Raw genomic sequence first — 22,205 nt, 5'->3', positions numbered from 1 at the left:
AATCAGGATACAGTACGTCTGTTTACCAGAATGAACATAGGTTTGTAATCATTATGCCAATTTTTCAATCAATTAACAAGTAATAGTGGATATTCTCAGCTAACCAAGACAGAGTTTGTCTGTGACAATTATTTTCTGATTAGTCCGGAGTCAGCCAGAAAAGGGATCCAATATTTGTCACCATCCTTTTTGGAGACAAGAACTTCCTATTTGCATGACAGGTGTCCAGAAATAGTGCCTTCAGAACATACTGCTATTCTCACTGCCAATAAACACAGGTTTATTTGGACAGAGCAGACTGCGTCTAATGGGCTGGAATTTGAAGTTTCATTTCCTACCATTTGGACATTTTTCTCATCAGAGCCTTAAGGCTAGGGGGAAAAAAATGGGAAAAACTCAAATCTGTTTCAGGCCCCTATACCTACTATTTTCTCTAAACATCACAAACGACGCGCGAATGGCATCATTGTGAGCTCAGGTTCCATGCGCCTTATGACCAGAGCCACCCAGTAAGTGCGCCTGTGTCCTTCCATAAATACACTGAGTTTTTAGGTTTTGATAACATGTCCCTTTAAATTTGTGTTAAAATGTTCTTTAAATATAAACAGTGGTGGTGGGCATTTTATAAGGTAGTTCTGTTCCCTTCTTTTAAGTAAAACAACTACGTGGCAATTCTGTGTGGGTCCACCAGCTTCTTTCAACTTCTCTACCACATCCCCAGAATCAGACTTCCCCATGAGGAAGGGCTCCCGGGTTCTACAAGCTCACATTCCACCATAAGGAGGGGCTCTGCCTCTTAGCTGCTGGGAAGGGGGATCTGAAAACCTTCTCCAGTCAACTACCTTGTCTTTAGGCAGTAATCTCATGATGACCAAATCTACCCTTGAATGCTTTGACAATGCCTTGGAGATATGGCTGAGCCTCCCAAATCTACACGGACAGCTACTGCCACTCCCCTAACCTCTGACACAAATTCCCAATTATTACCGGAACACCTTCCCCTGGACGTCCCACGGGCACCTCAAAGCTGGCCTGAATAAATGAAGCTTCTTATGGTCCCTCTGCACCTCCTTCTGACTCTGACCTCCCGGTGCCTGCTTCAATTATATGGCACCACGACCTACCAGGTCACCCAGTCAGACACCTGGCATTCACCCCATACTCCTCCTCTTCAACCTCCCACTGAACCAGGTACAAAGCATGTCAATTCTAGCTCCCTGAGTGACTAGAGTTTGTGTCTTGCTTTCACTTTTATAACTGCTTTTCAATTCTCATTGTTAGGTTTGCCGGGGGTACCTACCCTTCTCTCCAATTTGTGTATTCATTCACCAAATCTTTATTGAGCATCTATTATATTCCAAGGACTATGCTAGATGCTGGGGGGGTGGGAGGTGGTTGTGGCTTAAAAGGCAGAAACAAGCTAGCACCTTGCCCTTAAAAAGCTTATAGTCTAGTTAGGGAAGACAGATATATGTAAAAAAAAAAAACAAAAAACCAAAAAACTGAAAACAAACAACAACAAAAACAAAGTCTCAGAGATGGCACCAAATAAGGAACTGATCAATTATCTGTCTACCCCACAGCCACAGAGTAGCCAGAGAGTACGTTTTCAAAAGCAAATCTAATGATATCCTAAAATCTTTCTATTGTTCCCAATATCAACATAATCTCAGGACTGTGTAAGGCTGTCATGGGATGTCAATTCCTGCATCTAGTTCCATCATCCGCTCCTAAGGCCTGATCATGCCAAAGTGCTTGCAGTGACCTGGGCTTTGCCATGTTCGTGCTGTCTCCTTCCCTCGCCTTGCTACTGTCTGGGGAACAGCCACAGTTTTCCAGGCACGATCTCATTTAATCCTCACTACAATCCTGCAGGGTCGATGCTACCACCCTCACTTACCAGTAAGGATGCAGAGATGAGAGGCCAAGAGAATCGGCTCAAGTTCACAGAAGCAGAAGGTGGCGGTGTGCATTGGAATGCACATTTGTCTGACTCTGGCTCCTAACATCACCTCTCTTCTCTTGTCCACCTGAGAACCTCCCACCGACGCCTTGGGTCTCAGATCAAATGCTGCTTCCTTTAGAAAGCCCTCCTGCCTGCCCAGGCAACATCAAAGAGTTCTTCTGCACTTCCCTGCCGACTTGAACTTCTGTTACAACCCTGATTACCTTGTACCATCATAATTTGTTTACTCATCTGTCTCTCCCAACGACCTGTGAACAACTGCTCACAGTGATTGCTGAAACCTCCACAATGAACCTTCTGCTGGTGTGTAACTGGCATTCCATGAACATTCGTCGACTGCATGGATTGACGAATGCCCACCAACTCTATTCTCAAGGCTGAAACTGAAACTCTCAGCGCACAATTTACCATCCACATATTTTAACCCAGTCATGTCAGGACATCAGACGGCCCCACTCTGAAACTGCAACCTTAGAAAAGGGGGGCAGGTAGTACCGGGGCAATGCAATGACAAAGCCTCAAAATCCAGACTCCAGGAGATAAAGTCATACCCACAACAGCCCTCCTCCAGGAGTCAAATGCATCTAAATAAGTAGTGCTGTCATCAAGAGTGACCACACTTCCAAACCAAAAGCTATTTCATCCTGGGGTAACTGAACCCAACATATTTGGGGCTAAGGGAAATCCTGGGAACAGTACCTCAGAATTGAAAGGGGAAAGGATAAGTTAAGAGCGGTGCATTTACATGTATTTAGAAATACATCCAGGTAAAATGATGTATTAAGGAAATGGCATCCAAGTCATATGTAAACAATGTACCAATGAGTCACAACATGAATTTTTACTCAACACTTCCACTGCATGGATACATTATCAGAGACTCGTTTGGTACATCAGCCGTAATATACTAAGTTCTCTTTGTACCTGGGCTGCAAAACACAAATAGGTTCTTTATGGGAGTATCTTGATCAGGTAAAGTTTGTGTGTTTTTTTTAAATTTTTTATTGTTATGTTAATCACCATACATCATTAGTTCTTGATGTAGTGTTCCATGATTCATTGTTTGTGCATAACACCCAGTGCTCCACACAGAATGTACCCTCTTTAATCCCCATCACCAGGCTAATCCATCCCCACACCGCCTCCCCTCTAGAACCCTCAGTTTGTTTTTCAGAGTCCATCGTCTCTCATGGTTCGTCTCCCCCTCCAACTTCCCCCCCTTCATTCTTCCCCTCCTGCTATCTTCTTCTTCTTTTTTTTCTTAACATATATTGCATTATCTGTTTCAGAGGTACAGATCTGTGATTCAACAGTCTTGCACAATTCTTGATCAGGTAAAGTTTCTTAAACATTTTTTTACTTATAAACCTTCTAGAGATCTATGAGAGCCATGGGTACTCTTCCCAGAAAAATGCAGAAAGATAGGAAAATTCCACCTACAAATGATAGAGGTTCACGGACCCTCTCCTAAGGACCTTAATGGTTCATGGGCCCAGACTAAAAGCACCTAAACTCAACTCTCTCCAAAGGGTTTGCGGTAGAGAAAGTGAAAGAAAAAGAATCACTGTTCTGGGGTTAGATGGTATCTGTGTCCAATGACCAATCAGAGTCACTCTTCAAGGTCCCCAAAGTAAAAGCTAGCCTCAGGAATGGTCCAGCTCCAAGGCCGGCTTGTCCAACTGAGTAGATAATCTGCAATCCGGATGAGCGGATGGTAAGGGCCTAAGCAAAATGGAGCCGTCTCTGTTTCTACCGCCATATGCGGATGCAAAAACATAAATACACACCTCCTAACTACTTGCAGAGTACCTCCCCAGTCCCTCCAAACCACACCTTTCCCACGGCACTCACCACCACCAACCCTTGGGAGCTAATTGGTTGATACCAAACCACTCACAAGGTCAAGAGCTAGTTGACCAGCGGGTTCGTAAGAGGTCAGCGTGGTGAGTGACGACACTGGACATTACAGACCGTAGCGTCACCACCACACAGCGAACTGCTTGGAGTAAACTGTGTTGGATTGAAATACAGTTGCAGGTGCCTGCTCCCATGGCTGCCAGGCACACCACCTAGAGGGTGCAGCATCTTGCACCATCCATGCTCCAAGTGGGTTCTCGAGTGTTTGTGCAAGGAGGGAAAAAGAGAGAGGAGGAGGGAGGGGACCTGGGGAGGCCTGTTATCTAGTTGTGTTCTCCCTGGCTCCTTTCTTCAAAGAAAAAGTACCTGATGAATCTAAGCTGGTTAAAACAACAGCTGTGTGTAGTTTTCACCACTGTGCAGATCAGAAGACTTAACCCAGAGAGGTTAAGTAACTTGGGTCAGATCACACCGCATGTGAGTTAGGAGAAAGGGGCCGGGAACCCAGATCGGTGATTCGCAGAGACATGTCTTAACCACTAGAACACATTACTGCCCCCGGCACCCTTGCTGCCTGGGCCTCCAACCTCACCCTCTCCTCCATATATGTACAGGGTACCCAACCTGCTCCAGAAGTCTGAGCCTTGGCCAGTCTTGCATCTGAGACAAAGGAGACCCTGCTATCTGACCAAAAAGGAAAAGTCCCCCAAACCAAGGGCTGAGAAATCCCAGGACTATAGGTCTCTCCCTGCACACAGGGGCAGGGGTTGGGGCAAAGATCCCTCCTTAGAGCCCCCATCCACTCCCAAGGGCTCAAGTTCCTCCTTGGGGAAAACTCACAGAAAGACAAACTCCAAATTGCAAGCAGGATTCGGGAGGGATTAGAAGCCTGTCTCAGGAGCGCCCTCTAGTGAGCCAGCAGGGTCCTGGCGACGAAGCAGCGGGCCCCATTCCCTAGAGGGGCCCAGAGCCACACTTCCATTGGGGCATCAGATGAGTGGTGGGAGGGGACAGCAGCAGCATCTGCCACTCAGAGACCAACTCCTCGCCAATCCCAAGGCCATCATCTGCTGCAGGATGACCAGCCCACACGGACCCCACCCATTCCTTATACAACAGGCGGAGGGAAGAGAGAAGCAAACAGAAGGTGAAGGAAGGACAGGGATGGTACAAGGGTGAAGAGAGCACTGTGGCGTGAGGTAGAGGCAGGAGAGAGAGAGAGAGGATCCGGAGAAATGAGAAAAACGAGGCAGAGCTAACAAGACAGACACAGAAGTCAGCCCAGACAGAGCCAGAGACCGCCCCCCCCACCCGCTCAGACTCCAGGGCACGCGAAGGTGAGGCGTGTGCTCTGCAGGACCCAGCCCTTCCTCCCCTGTCCTGAGGTCCTCACGCTCGGGTCGGCCCCCTCCGCTCTGACACGGCCCCCGGGCGCTCAGGACTGGTGGGCTGAGGGACAGGAGGGGAGAGAAAAGTGAACCAAAGGCAGAATTGCCAAGCGAAGCCACTTACGCACAGTGCGGCCGGCAGCATTTCCAGCCTACCTTTGCTGTCGCCATATCAGCCGGCTCCATGATCTCTGCTTGGCCTAAGGAGCAGCGGCACCACCCAGAGAGAAAAGGCAGAGTCACAAACGTCCACCCAGAGAGAACAAACCACCCCTCTGGAAGGTCAGGGAAAGTAAGACACCGATTTCTCTTCTCTGGCCCCTTAGGATGGCCTCTACTGGGGGCGGGGGGACAGGAAAGAGGCCTGGGGTCCCCGGCAAGTCAGGGGGCTGCCTGGCTTCCCACGGGTGCTCACAACAGGCTGAGTCAGGGGGCGTCTCCCCTCGCCTGGTACTTCTTCCCAGGAGGCAAGTGTGGGTCTCCCAGGGCTCCCCCTGCTGGGGGAGAGCACACAGAGATGGAGGCCCTGCCCTCCCATCACCGGGCCAACTGGTACCCACAGGTCAGGAAGAGGGAAGCGTGTGGGCAAAGGCCAGCTGGTGGGTGCCGAGCAAGTGCTGCGGATAGCAGGTAGGGAGGAGGCTGGGGGCCGGTGGGGGCGGGAGTGAGAACCTCCGGAAGGGGGTGCAGGCACTCAGATGGAAGCAGGAGGTGCTGTGCAAGGAGGCGCCGAGCGACAGAGCAGGAGCCCTGCAAGGCTAGGTCGAGAATGCAGAGGGAGAGGAATTTGCCGGGTGAAGCCACTCACCTTGCAATAACATTCAGACTGACTGAGGCCTACACAGGAGCCAGGAGCGGGCGGTTCACACCCCCCCACTCCACTCCCAGAGACTCACAGCCTCTGTCTAAAGGTACATGAGAGCAGCCCGCAGCCTGGCTCGATCTGCAGAGGCCCCTGGCTCTCTCGGAGCAGCCTGATTGGAGGAGCAGGATGACTTCATCCGGCCCCATTCATCACTGTAGGTTTCCTGCCCAGCAGGGACAGGCCGCTCGGCTTGCCGTGACTACAGCTTCCTCTCTGGCCCATTTTACTCTGGCAACCTGGGATAGGCTGTGTCAGCCAGAGGCCGCCAGGGGAAAGGGATCAGAGCACCCCAGGCCCCAGGGCGCGGAGGGGAACAGGCTGCTCACGTTTCAGGAAGAGTGCAAAGCCTCCACTTAAATAAAACACCGTGTGTATATTCACTGTGTGCCCTGGCCGGTGCTGGCGCCAACACAAAAGGGCAACACTCCTCAACACCAGCAAGAGAGGAGCTCGTGTGCTCTCCTGAACCCCTGACCTTCCTGCCTAACCTTTAGAGATAGTCTCCCAATCAAAGAGAAGAACCGATGGAAAAGCAGATCAGTATCTTCAGGCTTCCCCGTGAGCCCCAGCTCTACCCGCTCTTCCAATGTGCTAACCCGGCCTTGCCGTTAAGATCATCAGATTCCTAGATGCTTATGGTTTCGGACCCATAAAATGTTAAGGTGGAAGGGACCTTAGAGCTTTGGCTCCATTTTACAGATGAGAAAACGAAGACCCAGAAAAGACTGAAAGGGTCGGGGCGCCTGGGTGGCTCAGTTGGTTAAGCTTCTGCCTTTGGCTTGGGTCATGATCTCAGGGTCCTGGGATGGAGCCCCACAGGGCTTCCTGCTCAGCAGGCAGTCTGCTTCTCCCTCTCCCTCTGCCCCTCCCCCGAGCTTGTACATGCTCTCTCTCTCTGTGCTTCTCTCTCATAAATAAAATCTTAAAAGAAAAAAGTGAAAGGGTCAAAGAAAGGTCTGCCAGCACTCCTTTCCCGATTCCAGATGGACTTACCCTCAGAAAAGGGGAGACCCTGAGCGAAATATTGCCCTTTGTTTACCCCTCAACCCCCAATCCAGCTTCCAGAGCAGAGAAAAATCCAGCACAGCCAGGGTTAAACAGAGAGCTTAAAATATAACAGAATTAAAAAAGGAAGGCAATGAACCTGTGATCACTCATCTGTTCCCGCCTCCCCCTTCCCCCATTCTTCTCTCTGACCCCACTTCTGTTCAAGCCTGACTTCACAACAAAACTGTGCATTCAGGTAGCCTAACAAGAGTTTCCCAAAAGAATGACACCACCAACGATTTTACCAGTTTCCACAGCCTTTGTGAGTCTGGCTTAATGAAAGAACAGTAAGAGTTACAACTCCCATCTGCCTGGAGCTCTGAGGCATTTTCAAATCTGCTGCCTCATTTGATACTTACAGGAACCGTGGGAGGTAAGCTGTACTCCCTCTGGAAGATAATTGAACTGAGATTCAGAGACTTCAGTGACTTACCCAAGGTCACACAGCACAGCAGAGCTGGGATTCAAGCCTGGGTTCACTGACACCAAACCCCTTGCCACATCTCCCACCACTTCACTTTCTCCCCCTCAATCTGTCCCGAATTCCTGTTCCCATTATCACAGACTCAGAGAATATAAAACCTCAATTAATTTAGTATTTCCCTTTGGGACCCCCCCCCCCGCCTTTTTTTTGAAGATGGCAAATTGTAAGAAAATGCATTATCAGACATAGGAAAAAAAATCCTGGGCATATCCAGAGGTTGGTGTATACATTTGGCAAATCTTCTGTGTCCAGTGGAAACTGCTTTTTAAAAAGAATCATCAGGAACTCCTGGGTGGCGCAGTCGGTTAAGCTTCCGACTTTGCTTTCAGCTCAGGCCGTGATCTCAGGGTCCTGGGATTGAGCCCTGCATCAGGTTCCACACTCTGTGTGCAGTCTGCCTGAGATCCTCTCTCCCTCTTCTTCTGCCCTTCCCGCTCATGCTGGCTCTCTCTCCCTCTAACAGATAAATCTTAAAAAAAAAAGAATCAAAGATTCACTCATGTTCACTTTATTTAGGCAGCACAGTAGACCAAGACATCTGACCAAATTGGTCAACTATCAAGATTAAAACGAAGGGGGGAAAAGATGCGTTCCTGGTTCCAGCCACCATAAGCACCGAGTAGGTCATGTCTCCCTTACCTATCCCATCTTACTCATTAGCCAAAGGGCACAAAAGTTCCATAAAACCAAACGAAAAGGACAAGAGTAAAAGTAGGAGAATATACCTTTGAGGCCAATGGACTGGTTTTCTTCAACTCACTGCCCCACGGTCATAGACACAAGTCAACCTGAAAAGGGTACGGGGCATTGCTAGAATGGCACCAGAGGTATTCCATCGTACCCTGCACAAAAAAAGCCAAAAGCATGCGGGCTCTGCCAGTTCCACACATGTCATCTCCGCTCGGAGCCCTGCAATGTGTTCCTTCTGGCTATCGCTCTGGCCTGCAGTCCTTTCTGTTCCTGGGCTGACAGTCAAATGCACAAACAGATGGAGAGCAGAAGGCTAGTGCCCACGAAGGAGGATGTTCTGTTTCATCAGAATCATGCAGAAATCGGACCCACGTTCACAGGACTCCACCCGATCTCCCAAATGACCAAACACCTCAGTCCTTAATGGCATCCAACCATCACACAGCCCTGGATGGTGAACACAGCACACAGCATTGAGGAGGGCTGCTCAGCCAGAAGCATCCATGTGTATTTTATAAAGCAATTTATACGTCCTGAACTCCAAGCAGCAGGGAGAGAGCTGTCAGCTACAGAACGGACAACGCAGAAGACAGGGCAGGCCAGGAAGTAGGGGATAATGCTTGGTTTCAATGAGAAAGGAGGGAAAGAGTATGTCCCAGAGTCCAAAGATAATTCCAGGAAGAAAGACGGAGAAGAGACTGAAAGGGAAAAAAGGAAAGAAAACCTGATGCAGGGGATCTCATTAAGAAGCCACTGCACCCAGAAAGGAATCTATTAAATAATAGAATAAATAGCTCCCCTAGTCTACTCATTTGGTCTTTGAACTAGAAATCAGAAGCTTCTTCTGCAACTTCATCTCATTCCATTTTGCCTAATATTTAAGTGAAAACATAGATGGAGATGGAGAGAGAGAGAGAGAGAGAGAGAGAGAGAGAGAGAGAGAGGGAGGGAGGGAGGGAGATGGGACAGGGATTATCATTAAATCATTTTCTCTCCAGGGGAATTATTTGTACTAATTACTTTACCCTAGGTATTATATTCTAACTCCTTAATCACTGTACTTATGTAACAAGTTTAAAACCCAGATACCTGAAGAGAGGCTAGGGTGAGTTTTGGCAGAGGATGGGTAGGGTGTGGTGGGAAGTACAGCACCCAGTTCCCTAAGGACAGCTCAGAGGCTGGACACTGCACCTGCTTCTTTCAGGAAGAGCATCCTCCAAAGCAGCGGCCTCCTGGTGGGAGGGGCTGCAAGGAAGCCAAGCAAGGCTGTCTCCAACCCGGGCCAAATCAGCGTCCCCCAGCTGCACCATGGGATATGTAGTTCTCTGAGCAAAGGGCAGTGGTGCCGCCATATCTGCACTGCTCATCAAACATGCAGCCTGATGGCTCAGCCTGTCCCGGGACCATCAACACAGGCCAGGCACCTTTGCCAGAAAGATACCATTCCTCCTCTCCAGAGTCTGACTTTAAACAGAAGAGATGGTGATGAAACCGGGAGAGGTGCACGAACTACAGGAGCCCAGAAATATGAAGACCGTGAGAGGTCACTTGAGGTCTTCGCTCCGAGTGTAGAGAAGATGACAGCTTCTCTCCAGAGGAGAGACAGAAAAAGAAAGAAGGGAGAAAGAGAGGCAGACAAAGGGGAAAAGGGCGGAGTGCGTGCGTGTGTGTGCGTGTCTGTGTGTGTGTGAGAGTGCGCTCTCACAACCCTGCATGTCTGATTCAAGGGCTGGAAGGTGACTTCTCATCTCTCTTCGCTCGCTAACCATCCACACTGGAGCGAGGCAGTCGGCATGCTGACGAGAACGCCTCTCCAGCCATTCGGCTCAGGTGTGAATTCTGACTCAACTGCCCACCATCTGTGTGACCTCGGGCAAGTTACTTAGCCTCTCTGTGCCCCCATTCCTCATCTGTAAGGCAGGGATGTTACTCAACTCATAGGCTATATGAAGGTAGCATACATAAAGGGTTTAAAACTGTGTCTTAAGTGTTAGGTATTTTTTTTTTCTTATTATTATTCAGTGGCTCGCCACTTGTCTTCTCCTAATCCAGCAGACCCCTCCCCCCAGAGCATGAAATTTTAAGTCCCCTGCAGAGCTGAAGATGGCAGAGGTAGAATGGACAGAAAACAAGCTCACCTGCTTTTTTTAGATGAATAAAGACATGAAAATGGGGGGGGGGGTGACAAGACGGTCATTAGAATAAGGGCAGAAAAGGAACAAAGACAAGAACTACAAGTGGACAATAAGGGGGACATGTAGGGGAGTTTGTGGAGTAAAAAGCCATCAAAGAACAATAAAAGAGTCCAAACAAAAATAAAGGAGGAGGAGGAAAGATTCACAAAGAGAATCAGGGACATTTATCAGGCTGGGGTGGGAGAAAGGAGACTGAGCAACTGAAAACGCAAAGTGGAAAGTTCCACGAGAGGATCTGACTAAAGCATCTGGGAGGAGCTCTGGATGGACAGAAACTGCCCAGCATGAGGAAAACCAGAGAGACGGCAGCTAACACTGCAAAGTTCAAGTCTGGAACCATCTCACAAAGCGGGCCTGAGCCCTGGAGATCCTGGCTGCTGCAGCGGGGCTGGGCTGGAGCGGGTTTCTCGAGCAGTCACGACAGGAGGGAGTGAGGTGGGTGGGTGGTAAGCATTAAGGTTCAGGTTCCAGGAGGAAAGGAAGCAGCCTTCGAGACCAGTCACCTACAAGACAGCACCCTTAGCTCTGAGGTCAAGAGGAAAGAGGCAGGCCTCTTTGAGCCCAAGTAGCCCTGGGTACACAGAGGGACAGTGCCAGCCCCTCAGTCGTTGCTTAGGGAAGCTCGTATCTCATGCAACACTCTTTGAGGGTCTTTGCTGGTATCAGGCCCTTCAGCATCTAAGTTCCTCAGGGTAGAACAACAAGACAGGCAAAGGGGAGGCCTGCCCCCCTTAGCCACTAGCAATTCCTGAGACCTCACAAGCAACAGGAATATCAATGATAGCCCCTCAATACCAGCCTCTAGAACTGGACGGGGCAGTGCTGCATAGCTGTTAGGATCTAGAGTGAAGACGCCCGGATTCAGATTCCAGCCCATCACATTAGAGCTGTGTGCTCTTATGCAAGTTACAAAACCCCTCTCGTGGCCTCAGTTTTTTAATCTATAAAATGGAGATAACAATAATACTATTTCATAGCCAAATGCTGGCATTTAAACAAGAGCCCAGTGTCTTGACACATACCAGGACCAGTCACTAAATGTTAACTAAGACAATGCTGTCTTCCTAATTACTATCTTCAGGGCAGTCAGGGGTTGGGAACAATGGGAACTCCATGAGTTCCCCTAGCCTCCCTCCATCTGCAGTCCGAGCTCAAGCGAAGCCAGCACGGCTCTGGTGACACAAGCCCTCCCCTTCCCTTCAGGCTCCAGGCCTAATGGTACCGCCTCCGGCGAGCAGCTGGTCCCTGTACTGTACTTTCAGATGACAGATTAGTGCAAGTACTTTGAAAATGGAAAGGGTCATCAATGCAGAAGGCAGCTCATGCTCGCATCCATTCCCCACCCCCAGCCCCGCTTTGGGGGTTTCCTCCTCACCTACACCAATACCTAGACCTCGGCCAGCACTTCAGAGCCTTTCACACAGCCATTCAGGGTGAGAATGTAGGAGATGCCACAGGATTAACTGAGCAGGGGGTCCAAGGGGAGGGGAGAGGGGGCCAAGGCAAAGCTACTGCCTGAGCTTTTTGGGACGCATGGTAAATGGGCGCCACACACACTGTCCTGTGTGCTGCAGAGGCAGATGATGGTACAAGTGTGAGGATGGAAGGTGTGAGGGCTGTCCAAAGGCCACGGGGGCATCACTGGATGCAGGCCACTGGAGAGGCCCTCTAGGGACTACTGCTGAAGCTGAGGGAGAGACCAGATGGGACGCCAGACCAAGGTCACAGAGCCCTGGACAGTGCAGCAAGAAGCAGCAGGCTCGGGGACTCCCGTGGGAGAGCTCCCCCATTCTCGGCAGCTGCCAGGATGGACCACGGGAAAGGTGCGCAGCCAGCCAAGGGACAGTCTCCAAGTCGGGAGTGTTCTCCTTCTGCTTTCGGGTTTCCTCTAGGGCATTGGGACCGAGGTTGATAGACGCAGCTACAGATCTCGGCCAATTCTCAGGCCAGGGGCTGGGGAAGAGAGGCAAAGCCAGCACACCCAAAGGGAGATGTGCAGGGGAATGCTTCCAGAGACACCCTCTCCAGACTGCTGCTTGGTCCCCACGCCCCTCCAGGGATACAGTAAGGCTCCACCAGGGAGGGCTGTCGCAAACGCATCAGAAAACAACTGACCATTAAGCTACAGAAGCTGGGTGGGGTGGGAAGGAAGGACCAAGGGAATAAAATGTCCAAGGAAGAACTCCCTGGCCCCAGAAGAATCGGAGTGGGGGGTCTAAGACGAACATACAAACCCATTTGCACAGCTCCTCTGGCCAGCAAGTCTGCCTTTTCATTGGCAGGTCCCTCCTCCTAGTGTCCTGGAGCTGTTGGGCCAGGCAGATAGTCCTGCCTCCGCGGTAGGAGTGGCGTCCAGGCCACTCCCCCTGCCTCCTTCCTGGGGACTCACACCCGTCTCACTACTTGAGTTGGGATCAGGTGGCGGGCCACTCTCCCCTCGCCAGTAAACCCACTGCCAGCAGGGAGCGCAGGCGAGCCCAGCGGAGAAGGAGCAAGGGAAGGTAAAGAACTTTTGCATCTCAGGCCAACACCTAGAGGGCCTTCACCTGGTACCTACAGAGAGGTCAGAGTGACCACAGCTCTGTTCTCTGGTTTAGACATAATAGTGAACAGAACGAACGCATCAGAAACATACTGGAACTTTCCTACAAGTAACCTGCTAGTTAAAAGCCTATGGCACGGGACGCCTGGGTGGCTCAGGTCATGATCCTGGGGTCCTGGGATCGCTTCCTGCATTGGGCCCCTTGATCAGCGGGGAGCCTGCTTCTCCCTCTGCCTGCCGCTTGCCCTGCTTGTGCTCGCTCTCTCTGACAAATAAAATCTTAAAAAAATATAATAAAAAATAAAAGCATACGGCACTTCTCAAAATCAATAAGGCATAAGAGACATACTCCAAAAAAAAAAAAAAAAACAAACCAAAAACCTATTTGGCTCTGAGGCATATTTAACTGAATCATTCAGAATCATTGGGGTCTACTCTCTCCTTGCCAATTTGTCTCCTGTTCCGTCTCGCTTGAAGCTTTACAACCAATCATCTTCACTAACAGACTCACTCACAAACTCCTTATCTGGAGCTTCAGGTCCAGGAGACTGGTGAAGACCATCCAACATAAGGAAAAGCAGAAGGTTCAGCACTGAGCCCCCTAAGTGTCCCAATCGCCACATGGATGCTTTCTCAAGGGGAAGTCATAAAAGCCTGCAAATAAAAACCTGAGCTCTGGAGTTGAATCGCAGATCTGTCACCTACAAGGAATGACGGTAAACAACCTAAGTTCTTACAGGCCTATTATTATAGTTAAGTAAGAAAAGAACATGTAAAGCACGGTGCTGAACACATAACAGACTCTCAAAATAGCAGATTATTATTAGTCACAACAGATAATACCTCAGAACTTATATTGTGCCCACAAACTAAGTCCATAGACATTCTGTGTTGTCTTGGATTTGCTCATCACATTCGTACATTTTCTGTAGTTTCCCATAACTCTTAAGTTTCTTTACTGAAAGTAACCCCAATTAATTTCCTTAACAGATTTCCCACTATGGAAGTTATCCACAAAGAGGCAGATAAGCCCTCAGTGTAGGGACTGAAGAAGGAATTCACAAATGAGGGAGGAGCAGAGAGTATTAGCCTCCTTAAATCCCTTCTTCAGGGCCACCCTCTGCAGACCTATGTCCCACTCTCCATTGATGACAACGGACATACACTCTTGCCCAGATGCGAGTCCACCCATTCACTGTTTGAGATGCCAAGGAAAGGAAACATGGGTGTTTCACTTTTAGAGGGAAAGGAGTTAAACAGAGACAACTGTTCACTCTGTGGATCCCCCAAACAAGTCTGTCCTGGTGCCACATGAATCAGCTCAGTGTTTCAAGCCTAGCCCTGAGTTCTACTTATGGACTCACCCATCCCGCTCACATACCAAAGACACAAGGGAGCTTCTGTGTTAGTGCTTGGGGGCCAGGTGCGGAGGTACTGAGACCCGGTCCACTCCCTCAGCCCCTCTTCCAAACCTGGGACCATATGCACTGGGGTTAGGAGGGGTTTCTCGGCATTTGGACAGAAGACTTTAACCTTCAGACTAGGGAATGGCGAAGAGGGAGGGAGCCCAGCAGTGAGCTGCTTCTTGTTCAGCAGCCAGAGGATAAGAAGAAAAGCAGCATTGAGCAACCTGGAAAGTTGGTGACAGATAAGATGAAATGATTAACTTAATTACCTACCCCCCCCCCCCCGCAGAACAGGGATTCTTCCGCAGTGCATCAAACAGGTGAGGGAGAACAGAAGCTTTGCACTGATACCAGTGTCTCTGAGGGCTGGGCATAAAAAGGAGCCACCGGTCTGCCAAAGGCCCAGGAATGGGATGCTGGGCTCTCCCTGTCCCATTACTGTTTACTATTAAATTGTGTACTTGATGCTCGCTAGAGCAGGAATAACAGGAAGCTTCGAACGAGGGGGCATGTTTCTCAGAGCGTGGTTCAAGACCACCTGAGTCAGAATCGCTTGGGATGCGTGTTAACTATGCAAGTTCCTAGGCCCACCCCAGTCCACAGGACTCAGAACTGGAGAAAGGGGCCCAGGAATCTGCACACTGGATAAGCCCTGCATGCGATCCGGAAACCTGTAAGGTCTCCCTGGTCTCCCAAGTAGGGTGCTCATGATCAAGGGGCATGAGCACTCACTTTCCTGCAATGCAGGAAAAAAAGTATTAGAACTTACATATATTTATATTTCTTTTCATCTCATCCTTTTAAAATGTCTGCTTAATTATATAGTAGGCAAAATATTTAGTACTGCAGCGCATGTATATAATTTATATACATTCACATGTGCATGTATATGTGTATATATGTATTTATAGGTGTGTATATACACGTGTGTGTTTGTGTATATTAGTGGAAATATATATATACTGGTGGAAAAAGCTCAAAAATTTTTCACTGACGGGTTTGCAACCGAGTTGGAATATCAACTTCTGGTACAAAGACTTATTCATCACCTAGAAGGGAAAGCAGGGCATGGTCTCTGCAAACAGGTGCTCTGAGCTCACATTATTCATCCATGTTGAAAAGAGAACTCAGGGATTCTGGGCTCCAAGTGGCATCTCAAGACTGGAGTAAGGGGGAGGCAAGGGATGCAGTGCCCAGCAGGGCAAGCGAGAGGGGGAGTCTCTGCTTGAGCCCCCGAGGTGTTGTCACCCACTCACATTCCTTCCCCACCCCAGCTGGTAGGCTGGTAGGAGGATGGGATTTCTCCCAGCAGGAGATGGGGAAGCTAGGGAATGAGGTTTACCATCTGCCTGCCAGTTGTTCAAACCCAGATCCCAACTACGGCATCGGCCGAGATAGCATAGTTTGCTGAACTATAATTAATACCCCCCCTTCTCAGGCAGGAAAGGAGAAATGCTGGAGTAGGAGAAAGGCAGAGCAGGTGACGGTTACACCTGCAGACAGTTCTGCTGACAGCCACAGAAGCAGCCTGGACTGCCAGAGAGGAGCTATGAACCGGGAACTCAGGGAGGGCGGGCAAGAGAAGAGCACCCGCTTGCTTCCCCGCCCAGACCTAAAATAAGGTGGTTCTCTCTCCTATTCACATGCCAAGTGTGCGGTCTGTGTAAGACCATGCCATCCCCTAAGCCTAGGTCTATGTGAATCCGAGGAAGGAGAATACACGAGGGGCAGTCACCAACCACTGACCACAGCCATGAAAATGTCACAAAGATTAATAGATACAGAAGGGCTAGTCAGTGGCCCTCCATTTGGGTCACAGTCACAGAACCCCATGATCACAGAATGTGAGAGCTGGCAAAACGCCTTAGACAGTGGGGCGCCTGGGTGGCTCAGTCATTAAGTGTCTGCCTTCAGCTCAGGTCATGATCCCGGGGTCCTGGGATGGAGTCCCGCATTGGGCTCCTTGCTCGGCGGGGAGCCTGCTTCTCCCTCTGCCTGCCTCTTCCCCTGCTTTTGCTCTCTCTGACAAATAAAATCTTAAAAAAAAAAAAAAAAAGCAAAAAGCCTTAGGCAGTTATTCGTGTGCTCATTTACTCATTTAACCAATCTTTATTGAGCACGTAGCGTGTGTTGGGCACTGCACTGGGTTGTCAGGTACACACCAGTGAATGAAGCAAAGAGACAGCCCTGTTCTCATGAAGTTTCGGGCCCTAGTTGGGGAGACGTGACAACCAGGCCAACGGATACATACAGTGACAACGTGATCAGTGCTCAGTGCTAAGACGGAAATCAGCTGGCAAAGTGAGGACCAGGGTTTACATGACTGGCCTCCCCCGGCCATTGTGGGCTTATTCGTGCCTCACCCTAACCAAGTTCTCCCACCGACAGACAGCCCTCCAGGAGCTCAAAACTCCCCTTCCAACTTACTCAGAAGCTCAGCCCCAGGCTACCGTCTGCTGACAAAGACAACCTGTATACCCAACACAGCGCTAAGACCTCCCGTTTTATCTCACATGGATCCCCACAGCCTCCACAAAGTAGACACAATTGTCTCCATTTTTTTTTTTTAAGATTGTATTTTTTAGAGAGAGTCAGAGAGAGAGCGCACAAGCAGGGGGAGCAGCAGAGGGCGAGGGAGAACCATGAGCCCAACGCAGGACTCGATCCCAGAACCCTGGGATCATGACCTGAGCCGAAGGCAGAGGCTTAACCGACTGAGCCACCCAGGCGCCCCAACTGTCTCCATTCTTAAGGAAGGAAACATTCAAAGAGGACAGAATGATTTTGTGGGAGCTCCCCAGCCAGTAAGTGGTAGAACCAGAGTTTAACTGAAGGCCACCGGGTCTGGAACGTGCTCCTGAGTTCCACGGGACCGCAGAGGGGAGCCAGCCTCCATCACCGGCACCGCACCACAGCATCGGGGGAGTCTCCCATTCGGCCATCAGCTGTTCCTTGCTGCGTGCGAGGAACCTGGGTGGTCGGTGCCTGAGGAGTCGCCTCCTAAGAGTAAGGACTCAGTTTCTGTTCACTGCCCTCAAAGCTTCTGCCACGAGAACACCCCAGGGGAGACAACTCTTATCAGCAGATGGCTAAACACTCATGAGCACCCATGCCCGTGGGTGTTTGTGCACATGGGTGTGTGAGAGAGAGAACCAAGGTCATCTACGACACCTCCGGCCTCGGTCGGCCTCTGAAATCTACTGTCTCTCACTGCCTTCCCTCCACTTGTCCCATCTCTCCTTCCCCTCACTGCTGTATTTCTCTTCACAAAAGAACACTCAGAAACCTGCCCATAAGCTTCCATGCCCCTCTCTCTCCAACACCCATCAGCCTCTGGGTTTCCCTCTGGCCCTGGGGGCTGGAACGTCTTTCTCCTCTCTGCTTGTCACAAAGGCCGCGGAGCATGGCCACCCTGGAGCCCCTGACCACGGACGGCTCTGCCAGTGAGGGGGCCCGCACCGGGAAAGAGCACCCCACACCCCGTTTATCCGCGGACCACCCCGGCAGCCTGCTCAAGCAGCTCTGGAGTCAGAGCAGAGTCCCCAGTGACCACCTCTAAGAAGAGAGCACATGACATCCATACCCCCTCGCTCACAGGTTCCCTATCAGTGGAAGGGAGTTATCAACACCCCGAAGACGCCAGGCAGAATACACCACTCTCCACAGCACCTTTCTCTTGGGACCTCCAAGTTCTTTACCAACTGAAGTAATTTACCACAAAAGAGGCAAATCATCATCCCTGGCCAGTTACGAAGAACCAGGAGAGCCAGCAACCTCCTGGGCAGACACACAGTAAGGCCCCGCCAAGCATTCCATCCATTCCGACGGAGGGCCACGCAGCCTCACCTGGCTGCACCCCTCCACTATCCTTTGCCTTCGGCCTCTTGAGGACCTGGTCCCCTGGCAAAGAACTACAATAGCCCCAAACACGGGAGCCAACTCCAAAAGCACTCCTGCCTCTGTGAAGAGCCCCAGGTCATCCCCAACCAGCCCTAGTGCCAACTGGTCAAGCTTTCACCTCAGGGGGGCCCCTTGCCACCTACTTGGCTCGTAGAAAGGACAGCTTCTTCCTCAGGGAGGAGACGTGGTAGTGACAGGCCTGCTTGACAGCCGTGCTGCAAGAGACAGTGTTGGAGCGCAGATTCTGTACCATGCTGAGCTCAGGGTAGGGCCCGCCACATGGCGCTGGGACCGCAAGGGCTGGGGGCTCGCTCCGGAACCGCCTGGATGTGCTGCCTCTGCAGCTCCTTCTGCTGTCGGCCGGACCTCCTGCACACAAACCCTCCCCGCCCTGATGTGTGATCCAAGACCCAGGCAGGTTGAGGGCCCCAGGGCGGGAGAGCCTGAGGCTCCGTGTTACCCGGATCCCCTCTGGCTTCGGCCCAAGCTACAGTTCCAAACAGAGCCCTCCTCCATCTCCCCACATCTGGCAGTGCTCTGGGCACCTGGTGAGCTTCCTCCTCTTCTGTCCTCACACAGGGAGGCTGGAGCTCTACCTGCATGTGATGTCAGCTGCTGGTGCACGAGGGGGAGGGGAGGGGCTGGTGGGCACCGCTCCCAGAGGGTTTATACTGGGCTCCTTCCTCGTGCTGAGGGAGCTGACTGGAGAGGTCACCCGAGTGGCCACAGGGAGTTCCGGGGGCCGGGCACACAGATGGAGCTAGAGCGCTCTGAAGTAGGCTGTCTGGAGACAATTCCTGGGATAGAAGCAGCAGAACTGAAAGCATCCTTCCTCCTACCAGGAGGCTCTCTATTCTGGTGGCTAGACCTGAGTTGAAATCTGCAGTTGAGCCTGCAGCTGTGGAGGCCTGCCCTTTGGCCTCAAATTCCATTACCTTGGTTTCTCCATTTGTTCACTCATGAGTTCCACAAGCATCTCTGCTGAGCACTTACTCTGCCAGACAGAAGAGACACGGTTTCTGTCCTCCGGGTCTCGTGGGCTAGCAGGGAGACAGAGACGTGAACCGGACAGCGCATATCACGAGGCCAGTGCTGGACAGAACAAACCACAGCCCACCACTCCTCCTGTGTAACGGTCCAACAAAACGTGCCCTCCCTACCCCACCTGGAAGAAACGAGGGTGAGTTCTAGTGAGGCAGGTAAAAGGAACGCCTTTTAAGAGAGAGAAAAGGAGATGCAAGAAATCCCCAAATTAACCATACCCAAAGCTTACACTATTCTCATTCCACCTCCTTTGATCTTAGGGAATCATCTTATTTCCTGTTACTTGGAGAAGACAGATCCTTGCTGCTATTCACCTCACCTTCCCACCACGTGGCGTGGGAACTCACTTGCATCCACATCCATTAGGATCTGGTCCGGGCCAATCCTTCCACCTGTGATCGAGATCTTTCCTTGCCTCCTCCGAAACCCTGCTTCCTTATCTTCCGTAGGAGGCACGAGCCAGCTGACCAAGTCGGAATCCCGGAATTAACTCTTAAGACCTCCCTTCTCTCTCACACCCTAAATCCAATCCATCACCAAGTCCTGGACTTGATTTGAATCCCCTTACATGTATCTTGAATTCATCTACTACTTTTTTTTCTCTCTCTCTCTCCACAACTACCATCCCAAGTCCCAGCCACCAAGATCCTTTAACTGGACTCGACTGAAATGGCCTCTGAGCTGCCCCAGGGGCTCTCTCTGCATCCACCCTTCCTCCACACTGCAATCTTCAGAATGCAAATCCGATACTGTCAGCTCCCTTCTTAAAGACTTTCAGTGGCTTCTGGATGCTCTCCGAATAAAGACTCAAGTTCTTGTCATGGCCACCCGAGCTCCTGCCCGCCCCATCGCATGTCATCTGCCTCCTCTCGCAGCCTCCTGCTCACCCCAGACTCATTCTCCCTTCCACCTCCGTCCTCGGTCCAGGTCCACGGACACGCGCGCACTCCTGGAACCCCTCCTTTAATACCCACGTCCAGGTTTGTACTTTCCAAGTCACACCCTCAGTTGTAGCTACCGCACAACTGCTAAGTGTCTGCTGAGCGCATGAATGGACTACGTCCTCTGGTCAAAATCACACCCTTGACCGACACCGGTTTCTACTTCAGATTTAAAGAGTGCTGTGTCTCCCTGTATTAAAACAAAATTTCTCCCCTGTCACCCCTGCCTTCTCCTCTAGGTATCATCTCTTCCTCCCAGGGAAACTCCTAGAATAAATTCTCTTTGTTCAATCTCTTCTTCCTCCCTTCACCTACTCCCTTACTAAACTGCTCTGTGGTTACCAGTGACCTCCGAATTGTCACCACAGAAGATCCTGTTTAGTGGGCACCCTGGTGGTGCAGTCGGTTGAGCATCTGACTCTTGGTTTTGGCTCAGGCCATGGTCTTCCAGTGGAGCCCTGAGTTGGGCTCTGTGCTCAGCACGTAGTCTACTTCAGATTCTCTCTTCCTCTCCCCCTCATTCACTCTCTCTCTCTCAAATAAATAAATAAAATCATTAGAAAGAAAGAAAAGATCCTGTTTAGTGCTTACCTTACCTGTTTCTTTCCACTTTGATTCTCCCTTCCTGAGTCTGTTATTTCTGTCTCCCTACTTTTCCCAGCTTCAGTGGGCAACCTTTTGCAAATTCCTTCTTCCTTTGCCTTCTGCGTACACTCGCTGATCCTAAGACTCTTGCCTTGACTACATTCTCATTTCCAAACAAGTAATTTTAGTTCTGTCTCCTGAGCTTTAAACAGGTATAGCCACTGGCTAGCGTATCTCTCCACCTACACACTCGACATGTCTAAATTAAACTCACTACCACCCCTGCTCTTCAAATTCTTACTGCTTTACTCAATGTTTTAATAATAATAAAATATTAATAACAATAGCAAACACATATAAAATACTAGCTATGTGCCAAGCACTATTCTATGCTAATTATCATAGACACTCACACTCCTCCCAATAACTCAGGAGGTATGAATTATTATTATACCCATTTTATAGATAAGGAGACTGAGGTACAGTGGTGATGTGGTTTGCCCAGGATCACACATCATGCGCTTAGAAGCACCATCAGAACCCAGGCAGGCACTTAACTTCTGGACTATGCTGCCTTTTATTTGCTGCCCCCTGCCAGAAAGCTTAGGTTCACCCTAGGTGCCCGCCTCAACCCAGCTATAAGCAAGCTTTGTCAAACCTACTTAACAAATTTCTTTAACCAGTTCCTCCTTTTCTGTCCTCACTAGTATATAATTCAGAAATGCATTCAAACGGTCTTGGCTTAAATGTCACCAGGTCAGTAAGCTGCCCCTTCCCCCCAACTCAGTGTTATCCCAAAAAGCCCTGGTCTACTGCACCACGCTTTCCCATTTTCTTTGCAGCGGTTATTACTCCTGGGGCTGGATGCTTTCTTATTCACTTGTTTGCTGGTATCTACTTCTACCCACTACAATGTAAGCACCATGAGAGGGGAGATAACAGTTACCCGGTTCGAGGCTGCAGCCCCCAAAACCTGCAAGAGTATATAGCATATAGTATGTGCTCAGTTAAGTCCCTGTTAAATAGGGAACGGATGGCTAAATAATTGTCAGATTCCTTCCCTGTCTGCTTTCAACGTTAGCCCCTTATTCTTTAAATTTTTTATTGTTATGTTAATCACCATACATTACATCATTAGTTTTTGATGTGGTGTTCCATGATTCATTGTTTGTGTATAACACCCGGTACGTTAGCCCCTTAAATCCAACTCTCCCACTAGGACCAAATGACTTTTCTCCCAAGAGTCTGTGTAAGTGACCTGGGAACCCCCTTGCTCAGAATCTCTCCCTCATTTC

At 50.1% G+C, this 22,205-nt stretch overlaps 1 protein-coding gene across 18 annotated transcripts in view; it reads right to left on the bottom strand.

Moving 5' to 3' along the window:
• Positions 1–22,205, bottom strand: part of GRAMD1B (GRAM domain containing 1B) — a 252,697-nt gene that overhangs the window by 117,925 nt on the left and 112,567 nt on the right. Inside the window, exons 3-4 of one of the 18 annotated variants that reach the window (XR_012381540.1) lie at positions 18,484–19,380; positions 17,061–17,440 (exon numbers count right to left, since the gene is read on the bottom strand). The exons of 16 other annotated variants lie outside the window; for them this stretch is intronic. Coding sequence is in view for 1 of the 2 variants with exons in the window: in XM_073903883.1 (XP_073759984.1) it covers positions 19,272–19,380 (109 nt within the window). In the remaining variant the exon portion in view is untranslated. Of the gene's footprint in view, positions 1–17,060; positions 17,441–18,320; positions 19,381–22,205 lie in introns of those variants that run through there. One more of the 18 variants, XM_073903883.1, reaches the window with a different exon arrangement.

This window comes from Callorhinus ursinus, unplaced genomic scaffold (genome assembly GCF_003265705.2).
Source record: "Callorhinus ursinus isolate GAN/ISIS: 27379988/994484 unplaced genomic scaffold, GSC_fseal_2.0 scaffold19, whole genome shotgun sequence".
Classification (NCBI taxonomy): domain Eukaryota; kingdom Metazoa; phylum Chordata; class Mammalia; order Carnivora; family Otariidae; genus Callorhinus; species Callorhinus ursinus.
Note: the sequence above shows the minus strand (reverse complement) of the source record. Positions and strands in the feature narration are given on the sequence as shown.